At 44.3% G+C, this 17735-nt stretch overlaps 1 protein-coding gene across 1 annotated transcript in view; it reads right to left on the minus strand.

The window, feature by feature from the left end:
• Positions 1-6962, minus strand: part of SHC3 (SHC adaptor protein 3) — a 187785-nt gene extending 180823 nt beyond the window's left edge. Inside the window, exon 1 of the mRNA XM_027964179.3 lies at positions 6164-6962. Coding sequence (XP_027819980.1) covers positions 6164-6619 — 456 coding nt within the window. The 5' untranslated portion in view covers positions 6620-6962. The remainder of the gene's footprint in view (positions 1-6163) is intronic.
• Between the last annotated feature and the right edge of the window lie 10773 nt (positions 6963-17735).

Here is a 17735-nt window from a genome sequence, read left to right on the forward strand (position 1 = left end):
ACTCAGCCTTGGACCCGGCATCTTGTTGGAATTCAGTGGTTCTCGTGGAGATTCCTGGCCCTGGCCCTCCAAGTTTAACTAGTGTCTTTCTGTTTATTTTAGGAAAGTAGCACCAATCCTAGTGCTGGGAGGCACAGACTGATGCCTCTGTGTGTGTGCCTGTGTGTGTGTGTGTCTGTGTCTGTGTGTCTGTGTGTGTCTGTGTCTGTATGTGTCTGTCTGTGTGTTGCTGTGTCTGCGTGTGTGTCTGTGTGTCTGCGTGTGTGTGTGATTACTTGCCCAGTCATGTCTGACTCTGCAGCTCCATGGTCTAGAGCCCACCAGATGCCTCTGTCCACGGGATTTTCCAGGCAAGAATACTGGATTGGGTTGCCATTTCCTCCTTCAGGGGATCTTGCGGATCCAGGGATTGAACCCGTGTCTCCTGTGTCTCCTGCACTGGCAGGCAGATTCTTTCTTGCTGAGCCTTTACCACTGAGCCACGTGGGAAGCCCAGACTGACACATATCAACGGGTTATTGTCTCCACACTGGTGGTGGGGAGGGAAGAGGCTAAACCACATGGGGACAGAATGATTTGTTGGTTTTTGTTTTTTGTTTTTTAACCTCAAGTGAAAATCAATACTTATGAATTTGCAGGACCAAAAGCAACTGGTAAGATTATTGTGCAGTTGCATGTTCACACACACACGCACACACACACACGCACACACACACACACACAGAGCCAACATCCACTCACTCAGCAGGACATTCTTACGCTTAATTCCTCCCACCATAAAGACATTCTTCATGCACTACATATTGTAACTTTTTTATGCTAAAATTCAATTTTTTTCTTGTCCTTTACCCAGGAAATATGCCCAATTGATCATTTTTTGCATTTCATCTGAAACTATCTTTTTCTGAATTAATTCCACATAACTTTATTTGTCCTTGGGTATTTTTGTTTGAAGTGTTGAGTCTTCACTGTGCTTTCCCCTGAACCCTATGCAACTTTCTGGGCGGTAAAACCATGGGGTCTGGTCTTGGCCGCAGCCACCCAGAAGGCACGTGACCCAGGGAACCACACCCTGACACCACAGTGCAAGCCAGAGGCCCCTTTCTTCCAGATGCACGAGGATCAGGAGCAAAGACCTGCCCCAGTCATGACAGGTTGACCTCTTGAGCCCCACTGAGGTGGCCAGGCACCCTGCAGATTCTCCACATCCAGGCTGTGTTTCTGCTCGGAGACACCACAACCAAGCGAGGGGCAGCAGGCTTCACACACCCTTCAGAACAAGCCAGTTGGCTGGAAAGCCAGCCTCTTACATGTCTTACATGTCTGTTGCCCAAGTGTCCCATTATCACAACTTTGCTTAAATGATATTTATCATATATGACAAATATTAAAATATGACATATATTCAAAGATAAAACTGAGTGGGAACGTAAAGGGGCAAGAAGTCCACTCTTCGTAAGATTTAAGTTTCATCAAAAGCTTATCTTTCAGAATTATTTTCTCTTAAATGTGAATGTAAAAGTAATGAATGAAATAATCAGGCATTTCTGGAAATATAACACTTACTATTTTCTAATGACCCTGTCCAAAGTCATTACAATTGTCTACTCGGTATGTGTGTACGTGTGTGTATGAGTGTGTGTGTGGTGTGGGATATGTGTGTATGTGTTTATGTATGATGTGGTGTGTGTGTACATAGACACATTTCACATATCTGCTATACTTGCGTCACATTTTAAAAAAAAGAGGTGTCATGCTTTCCAGATCAAATAAATAATTTTGTCTACTTATCTCACAAGAATGTCTTAAACTGTCTTTCAAATCATTTTGACAGTTTACATATAAGCCGTACATTTATGAGATTTTTCAACAATTTTAAGAAAAAAGTCAACTTTTAAAACTGTGGTCTATATCAAGGAACAACTTACTAATCTAGAATTAAAACAAAATTCGATCAATCCCACCACAATAATATATCATGACTATACATGAAATAACTCTGTTGGTGACTGTTTAATATGACCTTACTTAGCTCACAGTTATCAAAAGAATACAGTGCTAAGAAAAGAAAAAAGATTTTAGATACTTTTTCTAAGAATAAATTTAAAATACTTTTAAAGACAGTGAGGCAAGTGAAAAAAAATACCAATTAAGAATAAATTTTACAGTAAGAGCAGTTAGTAAAGACCACCTATAGAAAGCAATAGAACATTTATAAATAAAATGAATAATTCATACACCCTAAATATCATCAGAGTCACAAATGGGAGAAACAAAATAATTTTTAAAGAGCTCTTGTAAAAACAACGCTTCATCCCAAAAGAAAAACAATCCAGCACTTCAGGAAATAATTCAGTAGTTCTCTGATTATTAAAATCTCCTATAAACAGCTCATAATGTGAACCTATTATCAGTAAAGACATAACATCACTCTCTGCAGACCAAAACCTTGGCTGTCCAAGGGGGCTGTCACAGGATTTAAGGATGAATAACCTACTTTCTCTGGTGGCTTTCCTATTGGCTCAGTTGGTAAAGATCTGTTTGCAATACAGGAGACTTGGGTTCAGTCCCTGGGTTGGGAAGATCCCTTGGCGGAGGACATGGCAACCCACTCCAGTATTCTTGCCTGGAGAATCCCATGGACAAAGGAGTCTGGTGGGCTACAGTCCACAGGGTTGCAAAGAGTTGGACATGACTGAGCGACGAAGTACAACCTACATTCTCACTGGGTTGCTGGTGATCAGCAAGCATCTTGACCTCCTGATTCTTGCTATGGGCACTCAGGTCAGCCCTGAATGTGGCCACTTCTTATCCTGATCTTGTTTTGAGCCTGTGGTGTCATGTGCTGTAAAGCGAACTCTTCTTCTTAGAGAACCCTCCCACTGAGGACCAACAGCTAACTCAGGTGTAGCGCACACAGTATTGCCTTCCATCAGGGGTGGTCAAGGCTGAACCTCAAGACAAGCTTACTTCAAATGACTCTTCCACAACAGCCAGCGGCTATTTTAAAGAACTGACCCCCAACTGTTCTTGGCTATCTTTCCTTCCTAAACTGTTCGCCCTGCGGATCTGTGGGTAGAGCATCCCAATACTGCCTTTGGGACCTGCTAAAAATCAGTAGCAGCCCCCATGGGCACTCAGGCTCCTTGCCAGCTTAGATTTCTAGGCAATAGAATTTGAAAGTGGGCAGCAGTGTCCTCAATACTTGTCTGTATGTCTCTAGGCCTTTCAAGCCCAAATGTAAAATAGTTTTAAAATAGAATTATAATGAAAATATCCATTGCTCTTTGCTGTTATGATTTTCCTTTATCTCAAGGACATACTTTCTTGTTCTTTTCCTTTTGTGTCACCAAAAAAGAAAAAAAAAATAACCACACACACAAAACAAAACCCAGTGTCAGGCACACTTAGGTACAAAGGTGCCACCAATGGGTGTCCTGAAGTAAACAAACACAAACTTGAACCCTTGCTCATTTGCATAATCTCATGCTGTTATTAGCATCAGATTCAAGGGAAGGCACGAAGGACAAATTAAACATGCTCTGAGCTTGGAATTCTACTGCTGCTCAGGTATTACTATTTTTAAATTTCAAATCCTTCATTAATTAATATTACAACCTGCTATTCAAAAAATTTGGTGTTTCCTAATTGATACACCAGACATCTTTATGTTACAATGTCCATTTTTATATAAGTAGATTACATTTAAATATTTTTAGAGAATAAATCTGTGTGCAATATCCTAATATTGTCAGTAGGTAGATATGTCTGTGAGGCAGGAAATCTATAATTATACAGCAGATGAGTCTTCCAGGAAACTAGAAAACATTTGGGGTTTTCCTTAATTTAGACATACATTTAAATCAAAGAGAATAATAACAAGTTCTCTCCCAAACTCTAAGCCTTTAGATTTTGCTGTTGATGTACAAGCTAGTTATAAAGACTGCCTCTTTTCTATCTGCCAGAGATCTTTCAAAGTAAGAACACCAATAAAACTATTTGCAAATCAGCCAATAATACCAGGTTTCTTTCTTTCTTTCTTTTTTTAAGTTTTGTGATCTTTCAAGAAAATAAACTCACGGTTCTAAACTCAACAAGGGCAATTCAGAAATGTGTACTGACAGAAGGCCACATGATACTGTGAATCAAATGTACGCAGAAGAAATTGTCCTTTAGTGTCTGGACTCCTTTGCTGTGTGATTTCAAACTTCTCCAGGGAAACCTAAGTTTATATTCCTGTGACGCCACCATTCACCACTGAAGATGGACCAGGTGACAGCAAGGAGCACTAACAGGGCACGCTATGTGCCCCCAGGTCACTACAATCCTTTGGCACAGCAAAATGACCCCAAATCCAGAAGGCTCTAGGCAGACCCAGCCTTTCACTTATTTGAGTGTTGCTCTTGCTTCAGGGTTGGGGGAACCGGATGTCACTACCTGATAGCCCAGCACAATAGACTAGCTTTCTTCAGCCACAACTGACATTTAGAACTGGATGTCAGCCTTCATCCTTCAAAGAGCAAGAGTAAAGCCCTAAGCAAAGCAAGTTATTTTTTTGAAGGAAACTTTAGAGACATAAGTTTGAAAGTTCTCCCTCCATTTGGAAACTACCCTCTATGTTCAACATGACAGGTATAAAAACCTTTGCCAACATCTGTCTAACATGGTTCTTTTTTTTTCTTCAGATAGCAATTATACTATATTACACATGGCACAAGTAATATACTCTGGCATCACTTCTTAACCTCAGCGTTGTCAGGGGTTTTGTTGTTTGGTTTTGTTTCTTCTTTTTTCCTTTTGTTTTCGGCTCCTGGTTATATAACTTAAAGAAGGCATACAAGAGGAATATTCTTTTTCTTTTACAATAAACTCAACCAGCTGTGCATACTTTATGTTGATCTTCATCCCTTTTGTAAAATATATGATTAATTCACTCTCAGAAGCTAAGAATGAAGATTAAATTAAAAAGGAGACTCAAAAGGAGAACAGGTCCATTTTTAATACTGATGATCGAATTCCTTTGTTAGTACTTTTGAGATAGTTAAAGATAATCCACAAAGTCAACTGTTTCCTTTAATATTTGGTTCAGAATTATCAAGATATATTTTGCCAGGGGATGTGGTCTGTAGAATTTTGCAACTGGATCTGTAGCCAATAAGTATTAATAGCCACTAAGAGCCTGCAGGTTTCTCAGTGCGACTGACAACACTGTGGGGACAGTGTGCATCTCATTTCTCTTAAAATGAAAAGTCATATCTTGGAGTGACCAGTCTGAAATAATGTCATTTTGGCCCCTTTCCACTGTCTGGAGGCTGTCTGCCCAGCTGGAAGAGCGCTGTGGTGATTCTCTGCTGCCCAACGACCAGAAGGATGTGATAAGCATGTGGCAGGCCAGTGGAATGCTGCTAAGTATTTGTTCTTTAAATATCATAGAATACTTGCATAAGAGAAGAATTTTGTGGACTACATCAGGCATGATTGTATAATTCTCTGTGTTGGAGGAAAAAAAAAAAAAATCTACTTTCCAGCCTGTGGCTCAGCTTCCTTTAGCCTATTTAAAGGGAAGGCCAGAGTCCCCAGGGAAAAACAGTCCCAATTTTCCTTCTGCTGCTGTAAACCAAAGCAGGTATGGAAGGAAAGGCAGAAACCAAAGAAAACCTTGCTGGCTAAGAAATTGCTACCTATCTGGTATAAAGGACAGTACTTGGGCTGCACTGCAAGGAGCTGAAAATTCTTGCTGAGGAAAGAAATGAAACCATTTACCCTGCCGCCTGGGGCAAACACAGGAGAAGTAGTGACACCACCTGCCTTTCTCATCGCAGGGGCTGCCCAGTTCTTCCAAGTGTGTACCCTAGGCAGACCTGATGCACAGTTCCCAGGGAGAGTGGTCCATGCCGAGAGGGGTACTGGCCGGACACATGGCAAAGCCCGGTGGCAAAGGCATGCCAAAGGAGCGGAGCCAGGGGAAACCAGGACAGTGAGGTCGCCGAATTCAAACCTTCTCCCACCGGATGCGCAATGGGTGCGTTTGCTGAGCTGGGTCCCCCCTGCCAAACGAGCTGGCTGCGAAAAAGTGCGCACCCCGTGGCCTCCAGAGCGACCCACTGTGCCGGACGCCTCTGCGCCCCGGCTTTCCCACCCGGCGGCCCGCGCCCGCACCCACCTTGACGACGTAGGTGACTCCTGCCCCCAGCACCTGGTCGCTGGCGTGCGGGGCACGGGGCGGCGGCTCGTCGCCGGGTCGGCCCTTCCTGGCGGCGCGCATGGCCGGGGCGCGGGGGCCGGGGGGCGCGCTGCCGTCCGGGGCGGCCAGGCTGGGCGCGCTGCAGCTGCCCGAGAGCCGCGCGCCCGCCCGCTCCCTGGCCGCCGACAGGCCGCGGAGGCCCGAGCTGGAGAGTTTCAGGTGGGACACCTTGTGGAGCAGGTGGCCCAGGCTGCCCGGCCCATCGTCGGGCGCCCTGCGCAGCGCTTCTCCGGACACCAGGTAGGGGGCCGCCGCCGGGGCCGCGCGCGCCGCCGAGACCTTGCCACCGCCGCTCACCGACAGGTTGTGCAGAAGGTCATCGACCGATGTCACCGAGTCATTCCTGAAGCGGTTGTACTTGGTGCGTGGAAGCATGCCCCTCCGTGGGCTCGCCGCATCCGCCTGGGCGCTGCAGGTGCCGGCCCCGGCGCAGGCTGCCGCGCATAGCAGGCGAGCCGCGGTCCCCGGGGCGGGACGGAGCGGCCGGGACAGCAGGCTGGGGGGCGCGAGCAGCGGCGCCGGCCTCCCACCGCTAACACCCCGCACGGCCGCGGCCGCGCAGCCCCGGCCCCGGACTCGGCTGCTGAGGGCGGTACGTTCGCTTTGCAAAAGTCATAGTTTCCTCTGCTGCGCGCCCAGCTGCTTGGGGCTGCTCACAGCAAAAGCATGACTCACTCCGAGAGGAGACCCTTCTCAACAAAGGCTCGGTGAGCACTGCAAATCACTTCCTGTAGCAAAAAAAAAAAGAAGAAGAAGAAAAAAAAAAAAAAAACCACATACACCCACTGACAGCACACTAGAGCCAATCAATTCTCAAATTTCCTTTCTCTACCTTCCCAGACATTTCCTTCCAACCTTTGCTTTTTCACCTCCCCTTTCCCTGCCCCCTCTCAGCATCTATGCCAGAGGTAAATTCTGTTCTTTCAAATGAACTTTCTGAAACCCATTATTCTATGCTAGGGTTTTTTCTTCCCTGTTCAGCCCATCTGTGAGCCTGGAAAAGTGTCTGACGGTGCAGCGTTAAAATGTGACGAAGGATTTTTAAGAATAAGATCTTCAGCGGATCCTCATGAATTTTGATTTGGAAAGCAGCAGGAATTCTTAAATAGCCAAAAAGAAAAGATTCATTCCCAGGTGAACATAAAATATCAATCTCCAAGGTTTTTTTCAAGTCAACAGAGCAGCCATGACAACAGTCTTTGTGGCGATGCAGTTCCTCCCCCTCCCAGGAAAAAAAAAATATCTGCGTATGAACTTCTGCCCAGAGCCACTGAGGGTCTCTTCCCTGATAATTTACAGCAGTCTTTCTCAGCCAGGGTTAAGCTGAAAACCTACTTCTGAAAAAGAAGAGTGTTTCTTTTGATGAATGGCAACAAACTCCAGAAATCCATTCCAAAAGGGGGGCTGTGCTTGAAGCTTTATTCCAACTGAATGTGCTCAAGCTCTGGAGAAATGCCTAAGAAACGCTACAAATACATTTCAATATCCCTTTGGTTGCTGCTTGCAACCCTGCAGAAAGAAAGGGAAAAAATGCAGCTGCTGTCAGTACACATCAAGCCCGCGGAAAGATGCCTTGCTTTCAGGGAGTCAGACACCGGCTGCAAGTGAAACGCCCAGGCCTCCTTGCTGTCCGCGGAACAGAGCACTGAGCCCCTCCACCCGACCCCAGAAGGTCTGCGGAGACACGAACCCACTGACCCCTGTCACCATGGGCTCTGCCTGCCTTCAGAGGTCTTCATCGGTCTATTGAGAGAAGCTGCCCTTCACAGTGAAACGCTTTCGCTCCCTGTCCAAGTTTCCCGTCTACTTCTATACAAAAAATGAATTTACCTCTAGCACGTTATCAGATTACCCTTAGTCTTCTCACACCCACGGCTAGACATGTGACACTTGAGGCACCCAGCCTTGAAAAGCTTTATGGAACAGGGTGTGACGAGTGCCACTCAAGGTGGGCCAGGTGAGGCCCGCTGCGGGGACGCAGGAGCGTGGAGGAGCGGCAGCTCCCCTCCCAGGGCCGCAGGCCTAGCCGAGCAGCCGCATGGCATTCATTTTTTTTCTTCCCCTTGCTGGCATAGCAACAGCAAATGCACACTCCAGAGATGGTGGTGGTGGTTATCCAAGTCCCCCCAAATCTAAAGCAAAACTTCCCTATCATTCCCAAACCGTGATCTTCATTAGAAGCAGACAAAAACAGCAAAATGTGAATGAAATGCTGTTTGTGTGAATGAAAGGGCTAGCGAGCGAGCCAGCGTTTCTGTGAATGAAGCCGGGCCTTGCAGCCGGCGCCAGGCAATCCCCTGGTTCCAGCGGCCTCAGCCAATGAGCAGCCGCCCCGATGACTCATTCAACAAAAGCTTGCTCAATAGTGGAAGATTCCATTTCAATCAAAGGCGGGATCTTTCATCCAACGGCAGTGTGGGAAAAAAAAAAAAAAAAAAAAAAGCCAACCTGATTACAAAGATGTAGGGAGGAAGGAGAAGGCTGTTATGATGAGAAGAAAAACTAGTTTTTCCAAGGAAATTCAAGATCCACTGGACAGGTATGAGTGCGAATAGGACTGCCCTCTTGGAGGTGAGCTATGCCCTGAAACTTTCATTCAGCCATTCATTTACATCCAGAGCAATCATGAATGTGCCATTCTGTTCAGCATTTATTATGAATGTACAGCGAATGCACATTCAATACCCAGGCTCCTCGCCCTTGATCCTTTTTGTGAAAGGAATATAGAACAGGCATGCACGTTCTGAGTCCCCAAGGAGAGGGAAAAAACCCGAAGCTACAACGTTAACCCTTTAGCCAACAGGAGACGGTCTTTCCTTTTGTTATGATGAGGCAAGTAAAGGGAAATTGACCACTTTACAAAGTAAATAGCAATATAAATGTACCACATGTAAAGAAGATATAATCTAAGAGGGAGATTGATATTTTAAGAATACAATAGGACAGTAAAACCTCACTTATCAGGGAGATGGTATCAGCATTTTGGGACTTAGGAGAAAAGCAAAAAGAGGATCCCAAAGATTTCTCAGCACCAAAATAGAACCTGCAACCCAGCCAAGAAGTGCACCCCCTCCCCACCTGCCCCCCACTCCTTCCTTCCCAGGACAGCCCTGTGGACCCTCACTGGGGGCTGTTATTGCTTATTTTAAACATTATCCCAGAAGCCCAAGTATCAGGTTTATCAGCCTGTGACAATATAAAGATGGATGATGGATGAAATTTTCATAGTCTGGTGACACAGACAAAAACAACAACAACAACAAAACTGAAACCATTATTAAGTCAGCGTCAAGAAAGCCAGGCAGCCTAGGGCCTTTCCAGAATATTTGCTTTTCTTTTTAAACCTGTTCGTTTAAAAGTGTATTGATTTTCTATTGCTGCCATAACCACAAATTCTGTGGTTTAAAGCAATGTAAATTTATCTCCCAGTGCTGTAGATCAGCAGTCCAAAATGGCTCACAAGTGGATAAAGTGAAGATGTGAGCAGGGCTCATTCCTCTGGGCTTTCTAGAGAAGAATTGCCTTCTCCGTGCCTTCTCCTGCTTCCAGAGGCTGTCTGAAACTGTGCTCCTGAGAATGGGCCGTAAGCTGGACACTGGGGAGTGTGGCTTTGCCCATAGATTTCATTCCAACTAGAGAGGCAGAAAATTGAAAATTAATATTACTATGCAGTATGTTATGTGAATGTTGTAATATGTGTGATATGTAAAACCTATCCGTAGGGTACCATACTGAGCATGACCTAAGGATGTCAGGGTTGACTTCAGCAGGCAGATGACCCCCCAAGAAAATATTTGAGGCACTACTGGGATCCTCCATATAGGCTGAGGAAAAAAGGTACCTCGAGAGGAGATGCTGGGTAGGGAACAGCTCAAGTCTTGATCGAGCTCATGATTTCCAGAATCCTGTGTAGACTGGTTGAGCTGATGCATAGTATTGGGAAGCCAGGCCACTAAGATGGCCTGACCCGGAGGATCTAGGAATAACCAATAACTTCCTTGAGATGCTTGAGCAGGTTTGCAGTGGCTTGAGAGAGGTGACACAGTCAGGTCTACATTTTATGTGGGCACCTTGACAGTAAGGTGGGTGGCCTTGCAGAGTTGTTTACAGAACAAATGAAAAATGATGGAGACTTGAAGGAAGACCAAAGCAGTGGGCTGAACAAGAGACAATAAAATGACCTGGGTGACAAAGATGGGTGAGAAAAAGTGGGCCAGGTTGGCTTGTCTGGAGGCAAAGCTGAGATGGAGTTTGGGGTGCAAGATGCTTGTTAAGGACCAAACTCCATGGGAGGCAGGAGGAGGCTAGAGGAATGGGCAGAGGGAGAAGTGGGGCTTTGTGAAGCCACACATACCCCAGCCTGGTGGGCTCCCCACTGAGGGTCCCCCTGAGGCCTGGTGGGCTTTCAGCTGCCCCAGGAGTAATGGCCTCCAGCCAAACAGCAGAGGCTCCACTCTGCACAGAAAGAAACAGAGGATCAGAAGGGTTATGAGATCTGCCCAGGACACACAGGGTTAGGAACTGGCCATTCTGTCTGACTCCAAATCCACGTTCATGACCACGGCCTCAGCGAGCTTGAGTAAGGACCTGCTGAGAATCAGCTATGGAGGTGGTGGTTCCCCAAGACAACACCTTTGCAGTGTAACAGAGGGGCTGCCACTTAGGTCACGGGGTGGTGCCAACTGAATGAGAGATGACGAAATGGATGAAAGCAGTCATACTTTCCAGAAGACTAACTGCCATGAAAGGGAGGATATAGGGCAATGGCTGGAGGTACAGCAGGAAGTATAGAACAGACGATAGAAGAGTTGGGGGTATGTTTAGAAGACAGGTGAGGGCAGGACTTCCCTGATGGTCCAGTGGTTAAGACTCTGCCTTCCAATGCATGGGGCTGGGGTTTCAATCCCTGGTCAAGGATCTAAGATCCTACATCCACCTTATGCAAAAACAAAAAAGAATACAGGTGAGGGGTTTAGATTAGAACAGAATGGAAGAAATGGAGATCCAGGAAAGAGGCGGAGGTCAAGAGGATAGGTGGAGCTATCAGCCTAGAGAGGACAGTGGGAGAGATGGAGAACTGGGGAGCAGATCATTTGGGGTTGAGCAGGAAATAGGTGGTTCTAAGGAGGAGACCCATTTTCAGAGAAGAGGTTAAGAAATTTCAAATGATAGCGACTATAAACAAGGAATATAACAGTTCTATTAGCATCAAGCCATTAGCCACTGTAATTTCCCAACAGTGCACCCTGAAGGGAATTCAGGATGGAAGAAAACAGAAAATATTCTGTGCTTTGGATATTGGCCCTAAATAGGTAAGACATATATATGCTTAGTCGCTCAGTCATGTCCCACTCTTCATGATCCCATGGACTGTAGCCCACCATGCTCCTCTGTCCATTCTGATTCTCCACTCAAGAACTGGAATGGATTGCCACACCCTCCTCTAGGGGATCTTCTCCACCCACGGATCAAACAAGGTCTCTTGTATTACAGGTGGATTCTTTACCATCTGAGCAACCCAGGAAGCTCAAGAATACTGGAGTGGGTAGCCTATCCCTTCTTCAGGGACACTTTACCGACCCAGGAATCAAACCAGAATTTCCTGCATTGCAGGCAGATTCTTTACTAGCTGAGCTACCAGGGAAGCCTGTAAGACACATATATCAAGGAATAACTTCAGTGGACTCAGATTCTTGTATCTTTTTAAGTTGAGATGTCTGGATTTTTGTGATTAGCAGTAATCTTATGATATTCAACTACATGGTTTTTTTTTTTCCCCAGCAAAAGAAACTTGTATATACCCTGTCTCTTCCCTTACCTCTTCAGAACAGTTCATTCAGAGCAACCTGAGAGGCTGTCTCCTGAGTATAGTCCTCAGTGCGTGCATACTAAGTTGCTTCAGCCATGTCCAACTCTGTGTGCCCTATGGACTGTAGCCCGCCAGGCTCCTCTGTCCACGGGGATTCTCCAGGCAAGAATACTGGAGTGGGTTGCCATACCCTTCTCCAGGGGATCTTCCCAACTCAGAGCTCAAACTCGTGTGTCTTACGTCTCCTGCATTGGCAGGCGGGTTCTTCACCACTAGCGCCTCCTGCTAAGTCCCGTATAGTCCTCAAAAAGATTGCCAAATAAATCTTAACTTGCAAATTTAGGTTGTACACTTTTCTTCAGTCAATGAGACGCACCAGGGATTCCTAAAAGCCAGAAGTCATTCCCACCTTTAGGGCTGAGGGAATGGGAAGACAACTGAATTTCTAGAACCAGTGGAATTTCAGAGGAAATTTTAGAGGTAGGGCCACTGGGAGGCGCTGTAGTTTTAAAGGAATACAGTTATTGATGGAGAAGCAGAACCAATGATGGGAGGAAACAGAATAAATACCCCAGCTTCTCTCTTCCCAGTCTCTGACTCCTGCTAGCGCCTTCCATTAGCCAAACTCACAGGAAGCCAGAGGTCCAGGGAACTTGGTGGTGGGGAGTGAGGGGCCAGCCACCCAGGAACGTAGCAGGCAAGGCAGAGTAAAGGGAGGTGGACCACAGCTCTCACCGTGACTGTGTCTGCAGATAAATCTATCTACACTCATGGTAGGAAGCCAAAAGACTTTGATGGCCAATGTGGTTATACCTGATCTCTGTAACACAAAAAGCAAGATTGTACTTAAAAAGTTAAGGTATCCATTTAAGTCAGAAAACTGAGGTGAGGATGAGCGCTTACAGAGCCTGCTGAGGAAAAGAGATGATGCTGCCAACAAAGGAGGAAAAGCAAAGGTGTTCCTGTTCTGCGTTATGAATCCACCATGATTATATGAGGGCAGAGGCGTGATTTTCTAAAGGTTCATCTGCTGACATATGAGCTGGAAGATAGCATATCATTCGGTAGAAGGTTCATTCGAGGATGCAGGTAGAGGTGGGGAGGAGAGAGGGCAGACTAGCGGGAGTGGGAGACGGGCAGTGGGGAGAAGCGCGGAGATGGAAGTGGCTGGGGAGCAGGAGCAAGAGCAGCGCGGTGGTCTGGAGCAGAAGCACTGGGGAGGTGGCTGCTTGGATCCTTTGGGATGCACATCCAAGGGAGGTGGGAGGGAGCAGAAAGTCCCTAACTGTGTCCCTGAAACAGAGGAGCTGCCTCACAGGAGGGCAAAGCAGGGCTCAGGGGTGACAGGTTCACTAAAACCAGAGGTTCGAGTCATCCTGGGGGCAGGCTGGGGAACGAAAGAAAACTCATTTCCCACAACAAGGTGGGAAGGGATGGGCACTAGGGAAGAGAAGACAGAATGAGAATACAGGATGTGTAGACAGGAAGATATGTGAGTCAAACCTAGATCTGACCCTGGAGAAAGGTTCCCAGACTGAGGTGGGCAGATGTCTTCTCTGTAGGGACCCTAAGGTGCCTGGAGGTAGGACTGTCTGTGGTATAGGAATCCTCTGTAACAAGTCTCCTGAGGGAGAGAAACCCGGATGCTGAAAACTGGGTGTGCCCAACGGTTCAGCATCAAGGACATCCTTTTTCTTTCTTTCTTTTTTTTTTTTTTAAGATTTACTTATTTTTAGCTACTCTGGGTCTCCATTGCCACACAAGGACTTTCCCTAGTCATAGTGAGCCAGCACCACTCTCCGCTGAGGTGTGGGGATTTCTCATTGTGGTGGCTTCTCTTGTTGCAAAGCACAGGCTCGAAGTGCAAGCTCAGTACTTGTAGTGTGTGGGCTTAGTCGCCCTGTGGCATGTGTAATCTTCCCAGACCAGGGATTGAACCTGGGTCCCCTGCATTGGCAGGCAAGTTCTTAAGCACTAGAACACCAGGAAAGTCACAACAGTTTGTTGTGTTTTTTTTAATTTAGTTTTTTTGAATTGAGGTATAGAGATAAAATAGTCCACTCTAAAGGAGATCAGTCCTGGGTGTTCTTTGGAAGGAATGATGCTAAAGCTGAAACTCCAATACTTTGGCCACTTCATGCCACGAGTTGACTCATTGGAAAAGACTCTGATGCTGGGAAGAATGGGGGCAGGAGGAGAAGGGGATGACAGAGGACGAGATGGCTGGATGGCATCACCAACTCGATGGACATGTGTTTGGGTGAGCTCTGGGAGTTGGTGATAGACAGGGAGGCTTGGCGTGCTGCAATTCATGGGGTCACAAAGAGTCAGACACGACTGTGCAACTGAACTGAACTGAATTGAACTGATAGCTGATTAACAACATTATAAAAGTTTCAGGTGTACAACCGAGGGATTCACAATTTTTAGAATCATACTCCATTAATAGTTATTATAAAATCTTGGCTTATGTTCCCTGTGCTGTACACTATATCTTTGTATCTTATTTATTTTATACATAGTAGTTTGATTCTCTTAATCCCCTATTCTTATCTTACTCCACCACTCCCCTTCCTGTCCCAGCTTGTAACCACAAATTTGTTCTGCATATCTGTGAATCTGTTTCATTTTTGTTATATTTGCTGGTTTGTTTTACTTTTTAGATTCCACATATAAGTGATAACATATAGTATTTGTCTTTCTCTCTGTCTTATTTCACTTAACATAATACCCTCCAGATCTATCCATGTTGTTGCAAATGGCAAAATTTTATTTGTTTTCATGGCTGAGTAATATTCCTATATACACACACACATACACACAAACACACACAGATATATATGTATTGATTATTCATCTATATGTGGGTTAATTTCTGGGCCTTCTATTCTGCGTCATTAATCTATGTGTCCATTTTAGTGCCATACCATATTGTTTTGATCACTATAGCTTTGCAATATAATTTGAAATCAGGTAGCCTCATACCTCCAGCTTTCTTCTTCTTTCTCAAAATTGTTTGGCTATTTGGGGCCTTTTGTATTAATATTTCTACAAAATTTTAGAATTATTTGTTCTAGTTCTGTGAAAAATGCCATTGGTATTTTGATAGAGATTGCGCTGAGTCTCTTGGGTAGTATGGTCATTTTAACAATATAAATTCTGCCAATCTGTGAAGACTGTGTATCTTTCCATCTGTTGTGTCATCTTCTGTTTCTTTCATCAGTGTCATAATTTTCCTTATATTCCTTTGTAAAATAAATTATAGCTTTTACTGAAGAATTAATTTATTTAGAAAAAAAATTAGTGAATTCTATATTCCCATCAATTCCTTGATCATATGCATTTAGTTTTATGTAGAAACAATTTCATGTTCCTCATTCTCCTCTAAAGAATCTATTTTCAGGGATGTTTCCGTTTATAATATAATCTCCACAAGTACATTTCATGTTTCATGGAATTGAGAAAACATAATTCCTTTAGGCTTCCCTCATCACTGGACACTGGTTGTTTCTAGTTTATCAATGCTGTAAACATTGGCATAATGAGAAACTTCACACACCAAGCTTCCTTTGTATCACTGGATGATCTCTCAGTATAAATCACAGGGAAAAGCAAACTTCCATACCTCTTGATTACCATTGCTAAGTGCCTTTCCTGAAATTCTTTATGTTTTCACTTCTGACAGCAATCAGTAGACCTGTGTTTCTGCAACCTCACCAGTTTGGGGTTTTTGTTGTTTTTGTGGTTTTCATAGTAACAAATTATTTTTCTTATTTAATAGTTTTCAAGATGGTTATTCAAGAGTCTGGGCTCTTGACTGGTGGAGGGGATGCCATAACTCTGCCTTCATAGAGATTGGTTGGCTCCAAACCAAAAATGACAAGATTTTCCCCAATTTGGATAGGGAAGTAGGATGGGGAGAACCAGTCTACCTGTGGACTTGAACTTGTACAGACCCTCACCTACATCTGTCCATCAAACAGAGGGCCTGTTTTGAATCTCACCCTTATCTTTCTGGACTCACAGCATTGTTTTGGCTATTTCTAATTTAGATTATTTCTTCCAGACTCTGTGTGGGTTCTCACTATAGCCAAATGTTTATCACTTTTAGCTTTTTCAAAAAATATTTTATTATATGTATAATTATGTATAATATAGTTACACTGTTATATGATTGTTTACATATTATATATTATGCATTATTATTTACACATAATTTATATACTAATAACCTATATAAGCTATATTGGTATAATATTGATATATATTAATATTAAAGTACTATTTATCTTTCATATGAATATGTGCTATGATTTATATAATACACAGCCATATATATTAATATACTTATATAGCCTATGTTTATACATGTTTACGTATATTAATTATATGTGTTATTGCTCTTTCATATGGATGTCTTATGATTTACACATACACGACTGAGCGACTGAACTGAACTGAACTGAACTGATATATACTAACATAGAAGCTTTCCAGGTAGCTCAGTGATAAAGAATCCACCTGCCAATAGAGAAGATACAGGTTCAATTCCTGGGTCAAGAAGATCCCCTGGAGAAGGAAATGAAAACCTACTCCAATATTCTTGCCTGGAAAATCCCATGGACAGAGGTACCTAGCAAGCTGCAATCCATGGGTTCACAAAGTTGGACACAACTGAGTGACTAAGCATGGATGCATACATACTAACCTACTTATACAATCTTTGTCAACATAATATTTATATATATATATTAATTATACATATTATTTATTCTTCATGTGTGGAGTCAGAAGCCACAATGCTGGGGCATCAATATGCTGACACTGGTACCCTAGAAAGGACTTCACTGTCTCTGATGCACTTAGTAAGACTGAGAATAAAAATTCTGTGTGTTTTCCCCCTGCAGGCACCAGCAGCCCCTTTGTGTTGTCATGGTTCTCAGACAGGGATTTCCTGATTGGATGTGTCACCATGAAGATGGCTGGCATCACCTGGCATTCCTGGATTTAGTAGATGTTGATGGTTCCCAGTTATGCTACCCAATTACTTCCCACATGAACAATGTCCATTGACCACACAGTAAATGTGCAAATCCGGTCAGTGATGCCAAACTGAAAGCACACCCCCTGGATATGTTCCAGTCACAGTACCCAACAGATTGAAACGGCTCCACCTTCCAACATCTCAGGACATCAAGGTGGCCAACCTTGAGAAGCCTAAGACCAAATCTTGGCAAATTCCTTACACAGTATCTTCAAGGAGTTCACTAGAACTCTTGGAGAACTTCACAATGTGAAATTCCTCTGCAACAGAGTTCCCAATGTTGGCTGCACATTGGAAATCTTGAGAACTTCCTTATCAAAGAAACCAGAAATTTAAACCAAGAACCTCCAAAATAATAATAGTGAAAAAGATGTGCCAATACTTTTCTAAGTACTTTAAATGGTCTTTCATTTTTGCCAATTCCCAAATTACATATACACCACCACTGTCTTTGTTTTATAGATGGAGAAACTGAGGCACAGAGAGCTTAAGTAATGGTTCACAGTCACAGGCTAGAGCCAGGCGTTGGCTTTGGCAACTCTGGTCAACCAGGCTATTGACTGACTACAGCCTTAGGAGTTAGCAACACCAGGTACCTGGGGACTAGCATGTAAAGAGTATGAGCTGAAATAAAGAGG

The sequence above is a fragment of the Ovis aries genome, chromosome 2 (assembly GCF_016772045.2).
Source record: "Ovis aries strain OAR_USU_Benz2616 breed Rambouillet chromosome 2, ARS-UI_Ramb_v3.0, whole genome shotgun sequence".
Taxonomy (NCBI): domain Eukaryota; kingdom Metazoa; phylum Chordata; class Mammalia; order Artiodactyla; family Bovidae; genus Ovis; species Ovis aries.